Here is a 12,762-nt window from a genome sequence, read left to right on the forward strand (position 1 = left end):
TTCCATGGGGGGAAGTTGATTTATATGCTGCATGGAAAATTACTGCATATTTAAGGCTTATCTCAGAGCTATAATAAAGCAGCTTATGTTCTAAATCTTCATGTCGTAAATAGGTCCAGAAGGGCTTTAAGAAGGCTTAATCCTTTCCTTAATACAACACAAGTCACTGAAGTGAAACTTTCTGGAAGGATTCCTTTTATCTCAGGCAACAGGTAGCTCAATGTATCTGCTGGAATTCAAATGCAGGGATTTCTTTGCTTGGAAGTGTAGGATGGGTAATAAGTTATGTCTAAAATCATCTAGAAGCATTACAAATATTTAAATGTTACACCTTTAGAATGATCAAAACGGAACCGTTGACTATATAGAATGATTTTAAAATATTGAAACAACAATATGTTCTTTGACTACAAACACGTTGTTTGTATTTCATTAACAGCCGATGGTGTGCATGGTGAAAATAGTTGGCTGTATGAATCATGCAGCTTTCACTGGTTACTCAGCTGATGAGGTTGAAATACTGTCTTTGAAACTTTGAAACTGTAATTTTCTCTACATTCTTGACATCTGGCCCTAAGATAAATATAGGCAGTGATGCAACGCTTTTCCGTACAGGCCAAACTGGCAAAATCCCACCTGTTAACCCACTGTTCTTTTCTACATTCTTATGCTATATTTATTACCAGTCTGTTAAGTAAGCCTACCACAAAAAGTATGTATTCATTTATAAATCTATTTAAATTCTTGTATTTGGTATTCTACTGTGTCTTAAATATGGAAATAAAAATGAGTAACTCACCCACTAGATTGCAATACATTTAAATTAAAGGAATACATATATATATATACTCGTGTATATGATTATATTTGAAAACTATAGCAAAAATGTCAAAAGGCTGAAAATTAAAAGTATGAAAATTTTCTTTTCTTTACCCAAATATAATATCACTCTGTAGGAATTTATCCTTAACTATCAACTATAGATCAGTTTTATATATTATCATGTGTGTGTGTATAAAATCATGGATAACTGTAAATACTTTTTAGAATAGTGGTAAATGAACATGGTTATATTGAATGAACAATTAGAATTCCCCCATATATTAATTATCTCCTATATACTGTGCTGTGTACAAGGTACTGGATATAGATAATAATAGAAAAATAAATAGATATAGTTTTCTTCTTTAAACATTCTGTCCAATGAGAACAGGAAAAAAAGTGATTGTATGTGGTCAAACATGTAGTTGAATATACATATCCAAATAGTTCTAAGATGATCATGAATAGGATGAAGACATAGGAGACAAGAAGGCAGGGTGCATAGGCAGGAAAGAATTTTTCATTGGAGCAGCAGTTAAGAGAAGATGCAAAGAGTAAATCTGAAGTCATGTAAGGATGAATATTCCCAGAGGACCTTGGGCCACAAACAGAGATAGGTGTATTTATGAATCCCATGTAAGAACAATAGAGACTAGGTGAAATGTGTAGGTCCTTTTTGAAGGCCTAAATACTGACCAGATTCCTTAGGGACATGGATAATGAGTATTATTGAGGAGCCAAACTATGTTCTGTTCTCATGAAAATTAGAATCCATTAAAAGCTTTGAAATATAGGAGCCATGGTGAAAATTTTCTTCTAAAAACAGTTTTCTGACCCTGTTTATAGAATGGTTCAAAAGTAAGTAACTTGATAGATGTTCTTGCAGTACAGTTAGTAAGTGGTATTGGTTGTAGTTGGCTGTTTTACTCTTTTTACTCTTAGTTCTTTGGGGGGCCACCACCCAGCTCCTTCATAATCACACAGAAGCTTATTCTCTCTTATGAATGCCTGGCCTTAGCTTGCCTTGTTTCTTGCCAGCTTTTCTTAACTTAAATTATCCCATCTATCTTTTGCCTCTGGAATTTTCTCTTTCTTTATTTCTGTATATCTTTCCCTGTGGCTTGCTGTGTAGCTGTGTGGCTGGCCCCTGGAGTCTTCCTCTCCTCCTCTCTTTTGCTCCTCAATCTTCTCTTTTTCTTTTTCTATCTATTCTCTCTGCCTGGCAGCCCTCCTATCCTTTCTCCTGCCTAGCTATTGGCCATTCAGCTCTTTATTAAACCATCAGGTGTTTTAGACAGGCAAAGTAATACAACTTCACAGAGTCAAACAAATGCTACATAAAAGAATGCAACACATCTTTGTATCACTAAACAAATGTTCCACAGCATAAACAGATGTAACATATCTTCAACTAATATTCCACAATTGGTCTCTTCAGCTGGGCAGTGGTGGTGCAGATGATGGGATATGGAAAATGAATGAGGGGGAAAGACATGCCTTTATAAATTGGGTCTGTATAAAATAATTGGAACACAGTTTTTTTAATTCTGAATATAACTTAGACTCTATAACCCTTTTTTACAATGACCTACTCTATTTGTGAGAGTTATTAGGGAAAAGGTAGCAAAAGCTGGACCTTGTTTATGTAAGGTCATGATCAACTGCAGAGGAAATTGAAATATGAAGATTATCCTGCATGACTTCTATATTAGTAGATCAAAGGATACCAGCATCCTTTATGTGAAATGAAAACAGCACACATGAATTCATTGATCTAGGTTTTAGGTTGGTAATATTTTAGACATTTAGAAACAATAAATGTTTTTTATCATTACTGTTAAAAATCATTATAAGAGACCAAACTCCAAGGATTCTGAAGAAATAGTACTACTCTATCCTTCTATAAGATTGGTCAATATAATTGCCTTGCTATAAATCCTAACATATTGGTTGTATGCATATAACTACGAAGATTATGAAGATACATTTAGTTTCATCTGTATCCTCTTTAAGCAATCACTTGCCTCCATTATTCTTTCAAAATAATAACTTGTAGTCCCCTGCCATTTGCTATTCTGACTCCTTATTAAATTGATAAATGGATCAAACTTTATTCCACACTATTATTTCTATGGAAATGTTTTCATTGGCAAAACTCATTTTATTTTCATTTATTTTCCTTTTTTCTTTTTGTCTTTGTTTATAATACATCCCTACTGCGGTTTCCCCCCTCCCTTCCTTCCAGTCACCCCTATCCCCAAGTCCAGTTCTCTTCTGTCTCCCATCAGAAAAGAACGGACTTCCCATAAAATTTTTAAATGTTATATAGTAATTATTGACATCCTACAAGTTCCTTTAAAATGTTTATTTGTTAGGCTGATCTACATTGATGCAAATTAAATACACTACAAGTAATATCCTAAAAGCACATTTTACTTTGTAAATTTTCTTGGTGTTCCACTGACAATATCAGGTTGCTGCAAATAAGATAAAATTTCAATTTAACTTTTAATTCTAATAGCTCTAATTACTATAAGCTAATTATTTGGAATGAGTAGATGTGTTTGTAAAATATGGAATACCAAATGCCATTCTCTTTCAAATATCTTCTCTAAGTTGAAATACATACCTTTAAAACTATACCACAGTTATGCAACAGATATCAGAATTAATGTAGCACCAATGGTCACACCACCAGTTTTCAGATATGCAACTGTGTACATGATTATATTTAGTAGTTAAACATATTTCATTGCTTTAACAATAAAATTAAGCACATCAGGACATGTTAAGCATTGCTATTGCTTTTGATATTACTGTTCTGTGTTGGGTCAGGGACCAGGGATGTGTTTGTAAAAATTGTACTATATTAAAGTTATTATCTGTTTAATTTACAAATAGCCTACTTCAACTCTTGCATAGGAATTGAGGACATGTATACACACACACACTTACACACACACACACACACACACACACACACACACACGTGGGAGGGGAGAGGTAGTTTTCTTCGATCAGGAGTCATTTGGAGGTCTTTCCTTGGCCCTTCTTTTACCATGGTCAAGTTACGGAAGTTCTTTGCAGTTCATGCCCCTCACCTATGAAATGAAGTGCTTGTTTGCATGACTTGCAAGGGTTGTTTGAGACATAGTCTGCTACAATTCCATGAAATGGAAAGTTAATGAATTTGGCCTTGGTAACTTTATTCATAGCACAAATAATAAAAAGACAGAATCCATTCTTAACATCTTGTGAATTTTCATTGGCTCCGTGGAACTAATCATTAGAAACTAATCATTTTGGAAGTGCTGTCTAATTTAGATATTGGTGAAAATCACAGAGCTGAGCCATTCGGGTTTGGACTAAACTCAAAACTCTTCAAATGGCTTGGTGCCATGGGCCCGTTTGAGAGTCCCATTGACTCTTCATGGATACAGCTCAGTTAATTAAAACAAATATGGTTATACTTTATTCAATGTATCAGACCAGAACTTCAGTAGAGTGAGCTGTAGAGCCTTGGTTAGCTTTAAAGCCACACACCCGGTGTCTTCAGACTGAGAAGGTGAATGAACTTGACGCCTCCTGTCTGTTGCTAGATCTCCGCATCAGAAGACAGCATTCCTCTGAAAGTGTTTCTAGTATCAACAGCGCTACAAGCCACTCCAGTATTGGCAGTGGTAACGATGCCGACTCCAAGAAAAAGAAAAAGAAAAACTGGGTAAGACATCCCCTCTCATCAAATTCAGATCCTGTGATAACTCGGGGGACTTACTTGGAGTGGGGTGGGCGTGGCTTTAGCAATCTCCAACAGTTGACAGAGCTCCACTCTGGGATCCACTTCTCAAGTTCTTTACCTCTCCTAAGGACAGGGTGCTGAAGGGCACACATGCTGGGTGGAGCTAAGGCAGAGAGCAAGAGCCAGCTTTATGATCATGATGGAGACGAGGAAGAACATTGCCGTTAGGATGAAGATGGTGGAAATAGTGATGGGAGGGGGAAGGAGAAACCTTGAAACCTAAGTCCTTCCCAACCCCTAGATTCTACAGAATGTATAGTGAATAAAGCACCAGCCCATAAGAAATCAACTACATTAGTTTCTATTGGCATGTATGTATATATCCAACAGAGCATGGTCGGAATACTGAAATGGACCATAGTAGGAATGTAGAAAGGAACTTTAAAAGAACTATGCATAAATTCACTAGATATATTTTTCATAATTTATGACAATATTAATCAGCCACTAAAAAAAATGGGACAGTAAAGAACAGAATTTTTATCAACCTTCACATAAATATAACTTTTTGAGGAAACTCAAAACGAGTTGGGACTTTGACTGGTGCTTTTCTGTAAATAATGAAAACAAATATCTTTTTGTTTCAACACAATGTTTATGCAGGTAATATTTTAAAATACTGATCAGCCTTCATTCCCTTGATTTGTAATTCCACACTCTTTCATGTTTCTGCAAGGTGAACTCTAGAGGAAGTGAGGTGAATATAAACCGTGGACATTTGGCATGCATCTATACAAAACACCCTACCTTGGCATGAATGCTATTCATTTTGGCAGCAGGCTTTTATACCTTTTAAAAGCAGATTACCTTGAATGTCTTTTCTTTGTGCCGTTTCATTTTAATCTCAAATTTTAAAGAGAAGTAAAACCACTTTCTGAATAGAGCTGTAGGGGACACCAATTCTGGTCTTGAATAGTCTTGGAATTGGAAATTTGAATAGAAAAAAAAATCACAATTAATGAAGTGTTAGGTGAATTTGATTTCATTTTGCTTTTTAAGTTTGTACTGTCAGCAGGATATGACTTGATTGTAGCGCTAAAGTGGCCATTTAAAACAAATTGCCTTGAAGAGAGAAGCCTTGGGAACAGAGATCCCTTCAAGGTGCTTAGTTTTAAATGAGTGCCAACAGCCATGCCCTTGACCTCGCACTTTTTCAAAGCCCCCCCATGTTTGCGCTGCGCTGGATTAATACAAGAACAAAAGGGAAACACAGAGCACAGTATTAATGTTTTAGGGATGCTGTGCTGCCATTGTTAATACTCTGCTTACATATACTGACCCCAGGCAGTGGCTAGGATGGCACCTGCAAACTAACGCCCCCAAAGCCAATCCCTCCGAGTTCAGATGGACAAACGTCTAACTTCTGTCCTTCTTGCAGCTGAGAAGCTCTTTCAAACAAGCGTTTGGGAAGAAAAAGTCCACCAAGCCACCATCCTCACATTCAGACATCGAAGAGCTGACAGATTCCTCCCTGCCAGCATCCCCCAAGCTACCCCACAATGCCGGTGACTGTGGCTCTACATCCATGAAGCCCTCCCAGTCAGCCTCAGCGTAAGTCCCTCCCTTTGTAGCACTTTAACCTACTTTTCAAAATTGACTGCAGCCCAGGCCTTTGGCTATGTCCTAAATGCAGTCAGGCTCACTGTCACAAAACACAGCATCTGTTTCTCCCAATCATTGAAACTCTTGCTAGAATGGTGGATGAGATTTGTTTCTCTTATATTTTTCTATTAGTTTCTGATGTTTCTCAATTGCATTCTACACCTTTCTAAATCATTCTTTTTTTTTCCTACTTGCATTTATCCACATGTCTGTCTAACTGTGCATACATGCAGGTCACCCCTTGTCTGGCCACCCAAGAAACGAAAACATGGCCCTGTGATCTACAGGCATAGATCCCGGTAAAAGAGTGTGTTGCATGATACTGTAAAGACACAGGTTCTAACCCAGCCATGGATTTTATTGTCCTTTTCTAAAATCCTTTGCATGTGTTACAGTCTCACATAGTCCCCTATTTTTCAACTAAACATTAGTTCCCCCAAACCAACCCCAAATTCATAGCCAAATTTTGATAGTATAAGAAAAAAACAGCATGTAAAATATAATTGGTGAGATAATCCCATATGTTTTTATAAAGTCTTTAATGCAAATTTTCTTGTATGCTCAATGACAATGCCTATCATAGAACTGCAAAGAAAACAGTACCACTATGCTTTGACTACATAATTTTTATATAAGGAAAAATTTTGTGATCAACTACTTAACCCCTCAGATTTTAAATGGGTAAGTTATTAGCTAGTATAAAGAAATCTTCTGGCAGATTGTCTCTAACAAAGCTTTCTATAAACCCCAAACAAAGCAATAAGGATATAGTGGATGTGACCTTCAGATAGTTTCCAGCTAGCTTGCTGGCGTGGGTTGAAATTGGTGGCTTAGCTTCATTAGCTGTGATCTCCTAAGTCTTCAGCGTCCAACAGGAAGTTTATGTAACACTCATCCATTATTTAAATGTCCAAAACTAATCTCTGTAATTTATTTTCTACAATATTTATATTGGATTTTCATGGAAGCTGAATGACAGCGTGGAGGCAAATAAGGTTATTGTTTGCACAGTTTTATAAAAGGAGAAATCAGCATTTTGAGCATATAATGATTTGGCCTTAAAAAATGGAGAATTTCATGTTACAAATGGAGGGTTAAGCCCCTTGACAAATACACAATGGAATGTCACAATGGCTTCTTCTATCCATATCAGCCACCAGGGAGTTCTGAAGATCGCTTTTTATTCCATAATACCAGACTGCTTTTAAACTTCAGAAAACAGGACAAAAATATGAAATGAGAAGTAGCTGTTTTCGGTTTTGAACCTTATGAATGAGTGCTGGTAAAACTCTCCTTTGCTGTAGGTTTTTCCAGCAGCAAGGAATTTCTTCTGTACCTGGTGGATATTGCTGAAGTTCAGCCTTTAAAAGAATCATTCCTTTCCCTAATCCTCACGACCTGTTTTGTGTTTGGTTTTTCTTTAGGATCTGTGAATGTACCGAGGCTGAGGCAGAGATCATTCTGCAGTTGAAGAGCGAGCTCAGAGAAAAGGAGTTAAAATTAACAGATATAAGGCTGGAGGCCCTCAGCTCAGCGCATCATCTTGATCAGATCCGGGAAGCCATGAACCGGATGCAGGTCTGTGCATCCGTCCTCTTTCAAGGAACAAAAATGGAAAGATAAAAAGCCAGCCTTTTCTCTTCTCATAGCCATTAGATAACAAATTCTACTTTTAAAACCACCATGCAAACACGGTCTATTTTTTATTCAGTCTTTGCAGCTCAGTTGTTAATACCAAATGGGGGACTTGCTCAAATCCAGATTGGCGATGGGAGGGCAAACGGGCAAACAGGGCAATTCAAGAGACAAATACAAGTGAATGGATTCAGGCAGGGAGTTGAGTTTTAAGAAACTACCATGAAATTTGCTTCTTTGCTTTCCCATGAGTTACCTTTGTGTTGGCTCTTTAAAGATGTTCTTTTGAAATCTGACTTCTACCCATTTTCTATTGAAAGGCGAAAATAGTGAGGAAAACTAGAGACATTCATCACAAGGTTTAGGATATGGGAGTAGACGTGATTTTGAATGCTATCTTGGCAGAAATGCTTCTGTGCTTTTGGAAGCGTCTATCGTCAGAGTTCAGAAAGAGTCTGCGCTCTGACTCCTTCCTTTTTATCATTGTGAAGCAATGATGACTCGGTTCCCCTGATTCTGGAAATAAGAAAAGCAAATGCTAAGCAGTTTATCTACTGCTGTTGAGATGAACAAAAAGGTTTCTGTGGTTGTTATGACTGTGGTGCCCTGTTCTGCAAAACAAAACCTTTCCCATTTGTTAGCTAGGGTGCTGAAGGAACTTAAATCACCTTATAATTACTTTTGCTTTGCCTGGATTGTCCAATTGGCATGAAATCACAGAAGTGCAACTGGCATCATTGTGCTGTGAAAGTCTCATATGATTTTTAACATTAGTATGAGGACTCGTGAGAAGATTGCTTTCTGTTCTTCCAGAAGATCTGAGTTCAGCAACCAGCACCCAAGTGTTGTGGCTCACAAACTCCTGAAATTCCACTTCCAGGGAGTCTGACACTCCCTTTTGGATTCTGGAAGCATTACATTCACAAACACAAACCCATACACATACAAACACCTATATACATCATTGAATTGTTTTTAAAAATTAAGAAACATCCAGTTACATTTAAAAATATTAGGAAACATCCAGTTATATTCTTTTAAGATTTGGTTTGTCTTTGTGAATGTGTTTGTCTTTGTGAATGCATATGCACAAGTATGTGCATTTATGTACATACAGCTAGGCTAGAAGGTCAAGTGTCCTCTATTCCTGTCCTCTATCACTCTGCATATTCCACTGAAGCAGGATCTCTCCCTGGACTTATGGCTAGCATAGAAGCCAGCAAGTCCCAGTGATCCCCCTGCCTCTATCCCTAGTTTGCCCCACCAAGAACTAGGGTTACATGTATATATAGGGTGCTCAGTTTGTTACATCTGTGCTGGAATCTAAACAACTTTGATTGGCTGAGCCATCTCTTCAGCCCATTTTTTTTTCTTTTTTTTTTTTTTTTTTTGGCAGTACCAAGAACCAAATTTAGGACCTTGCAAATGCAAGGCAATCACTCAAATATTGGGCTATATGTTTAACTTTTAAATTTATTAAAATTATATTTTAGCAACAGAATGGGGCATATAGCTCAGTATGCAACATTTGCCTAGTGTGTGTGGTTTGCTACACAGTACCACAAATAATGACATTAGTAATTGTGTCTATGTTGGAGGAGGTAGCAACTCATGCATGGGAAATGGAGGAAGGGTTCTCTTTTCTTCTTTGAAATAAAATCCTGTTTTCATAATGTATGTTTGTTTGACATTTGACCATAGTATTGAACAAGCAAACAAATGAAGTCTGATACAAAAATTTGTCTCATTTTTTCAAACTCTTTTATTTTTTACACCTTTTATGTCTTCATAACAGAATGAAATTGAAATATTGAAAGCTGAAAATGACCGGTTGAAAGCAGAGACCGGTAACACTGCTAAACCTGCTCGGCCTCCCTCTGAATCCTCAAGCACTGCATCATCTTCTTCTTCTCGCCAGTCCTTAGGGCTTTCGCTCAACAACCTGAACATCACAGAGTCTGTTACCTCAGGTGAGTCAGCGTGTGTATGTGCTCAGATCCCAGCAAGCTTATTCTACTCTCCTTGGGACTTGGGGACAGCTTGAGGTCAGGAAAATCTTCCCTGTCTTCAAAATCCTCAGAAATAGCTAAAATTTATCTTATATACTTGTTTATTTTGTTTGTTTATTTAGTTAGTTCTGGGATGACTGGGTCTAGCCTGGAACTAGCTATATAGATCATCTGGCCTTGAACATACAGAGCCCTAGCGGCCTCTCCCTCTCAAATCCTGGGACTTTATTTGAAATTTTAGAAGAACATTCCCTAATACAGAATCTTAGAGATACAGTTTTCTGTATTTCAAAAAAAAAAAAATCACAGTGAAGCACTTCTATAATTATGAATAAGATGAATAGGGATAAATATTCTCCATGGTGATTGGCCCTCATGAATATAACAATAATAACTCCATGCCTGTTAATAGAGTTTTCAGTGTACAGAGCCAACTTCTAAATGACTGCACTATCCTTCATGATGTTGGCTAGAGAGCATAATGCTCCTCTATCACCATTCTGTAGCTCTATTAAATTTTCAACAAAGGGAAAGAACATGCTGGATTCTCTTATTGTATTCAGCATACTAATGATAGAACAAGGGTACAGTTCTGATTCGATTTCAAATAGAGTCATATGACATAATTTCATCTTCATATCTGATGTATAATTCAATTATAAGGTATAACTCTTCCTGGGACATTCAATCACGGACATAGAATTTCTTTTAGGAATTGTTTACGTGGGGATCTGTGGTAATTGCATGGCACAACCACCAGATGACACTGAAAACTAATGATACACATGTTCCTGGCTAACTAGACAGCACTGTAGAATCAGGATGCTGAACCGAAGGTACCTAGATGCACAAGGATCAGAAGATGAGATGGAGGAAGATAAGGAAATGATATTAAATGGTGAAATTGAATACATTTTTATTAAATAACATCTTCAAAATAAAAGTCAGAATTTTTTAAATTCTATTTTGATGGCCTTTCATAATATACAAAGAAATGCTGTAAAAATACTTTCCTTCCTTATATAGACAGAAAAACAACAAACACTTCGAATAATTCAGACAAACAACGTTTATAGCCATTTAGGACTGTAGGTTATTGTCCCACTAAACAGTTGCAGAGAATTCATGACTAGAGCTTGTATTCTCCTGGAGGTTGTTACCTCAGGTAATCTGGGAATCTCACCAGAGTGAGACATGCCATAGCCATCCTACTGCCAAGAGGAGAATTTGAATATTGAGCACACAGAGAAAGGAGTAAGTAATGTTGTAGTCAACAAAACTTGGGAGCCATTTAAAATGGGTCATTTTTTAAATATTATCTTTCAGCCTCTCAATGGTCCCCCAAAGTAGGTAGTCCCCACACCATTTTACATGGGAGTGAACCAAGGCTTAGGACAATGACTGTGGTCATACTTGTCAAGATCATGTACCCAGCAAATAGAATAAGTAATGTTTAAACCCTGTTCTGAATGAATCAATGTCTGGAGTTTTCACTTAATTTTCCCTTAATTATCTATCTATGTAAAGGCCAAGGACATCATTCATTTGTTTAAAGGTATGTGTTTACTCCAAGTTGTCAGGAGATTTTCATATTTTAAGCTTAGTTTTAAGAATTAATATAACATGAAGTGAATGACAGACATGTCAGGTTGTCAAGCAAGGTATATTCCATTTGAAGGTCAGCTACCCATTCAATATTATTGCAAAGGACTCCGTGCCCTCCACTTATTCTCCATCTTCTCTCTGTCGTGACCATGTTCCTAGAACTCCCAGATTTTGTGCTTTTAATGAGTGTGATTTTAAGCTCAGGCTTTTCTGTAGGTATCCCAGTGGCCTGAGCAAATAACCTGAACTCATTATGTAGTTAAGGCTGGCCTTGCTCTTCCAGTGTCCCTGCCTTTTCCTCACAATTTGCTAGGATTACATGGACCACTATGACCCAAGCTCATGGCCAGCTCTTAAAATAGGGCTTTTTCACTTTTTTTTCTTGACTGAACCATTTTCCTGGTGTTTTGCTTGCCTAGGACATCTCAGCCTTCTGGTCTTCTCCCAAACTCCACTCCTATGAAAATGCCTATCTATCTAGGACTTTCTCTCCTGTCAGTTCATATGTATTTCACTGCCCTGTTTATTGTCAGCATATTCTGAAATCACTTTGTTGAGAACATGCATCCAGAGAAGCAAGAAGTTTATTTTTTCTACTTTGATGTGCATCTCAATATCCAGATTACTTTCTTTTTTTTTTTTAATGCTTACTAAGTATTTACTGGATGCTTATGAATATTTATGAGTAACTAAGCATTTTGAATATGTATGAGTAACTGAGGAGGAAGTTTGGCCATGAATTATAAGAAGTTCAAATAACAAACAGCCAATGGCGTGTTGCTCTGAACTCCCGAAATTCAGAACAAAATAATTGAAATAATCTTTAAGAAATAATTTTATTAGGCTAATATTTATTATCTCCATAGGATAAGTTTTATAATTCAATATATACACATTCCGTAATCACCAGCTCAGGCTGATAAACGTTTCCATCTCTTCAGATGACCATCACTTCGATCCTTTGAAAATTTCATTCTATTCTAGTCATTCTGAAATATACCATAGATTGTTTGAACTTTAAGTTAGCCTTTCATGCTAAAGAATGGCTAGAAATAATTCTATAAACTTTTATTTTTGAAGAAAATAGCTAAAAAGGAAAAAGACTATGACAATATCTTCTAGGAAAATAGGTAAATTCTAGTAAGGATCGTCTTTGATAACTTAAAGCTTTACAGTGAAGGAGAGCGCTGGGATTGAGCTCCGTGGGAGAGCACTTGCTAAGACTATACAAAGCTTCTGGGTGGTGGTGGTGCAAGCCTTTAATCCCAGCACTCCAGAAGCAGAGGTATA

General features: G+C 37.0%; 1 protein-coding gene across 1 annotated transcript in view; it reads left to right on the plus strand.

Moving 5' to 3' along the window:
* The window catches only part of Nav3 (neuron navigator 3), a gene marked incomplete at its 5' end in the record, with an annotated part of 238,763 nt that overhangs the window by 199,294 nt on the left and 26,707 nt on the right, over positions 1-12,762 (plus strand). Inside the window, 4 exons of the mRNA XM_059245802.1 lie at positions 4,422-4,543; positions 6,000-6,172; positions 7,648-7,801; positions 9,654-9,828. Coding sequence (XP_059101785.1) covers positions 4,422-4,543; positions 6,000-6,172; positions 7,648-7,801; positions 9,654-9,828 — 624 coding nt within the window. The remainder of the gene's footprint in view (positions 1-4,421; positions 4,544-5,999; positions 6,173-7,647; positions 7,802-9,653; positions 9,829-12,762) is intronic.

Source organism: Peromyscus eremicus, chromosome 18 (genome assembly GCF_949786415.1).
Source record: "Peromyscus eremicus chromosome 18, PerEre_H2_v1, whole genome shotgun sequence".
In the NCBI taxonomy this organism is placed as follows: domain Eukaryota; kingdom Metazoa; phylum Chordata; class Mammalia; order Rodentia; family Cricetidae; genus Peromyscus; species Peromyscus eremicus.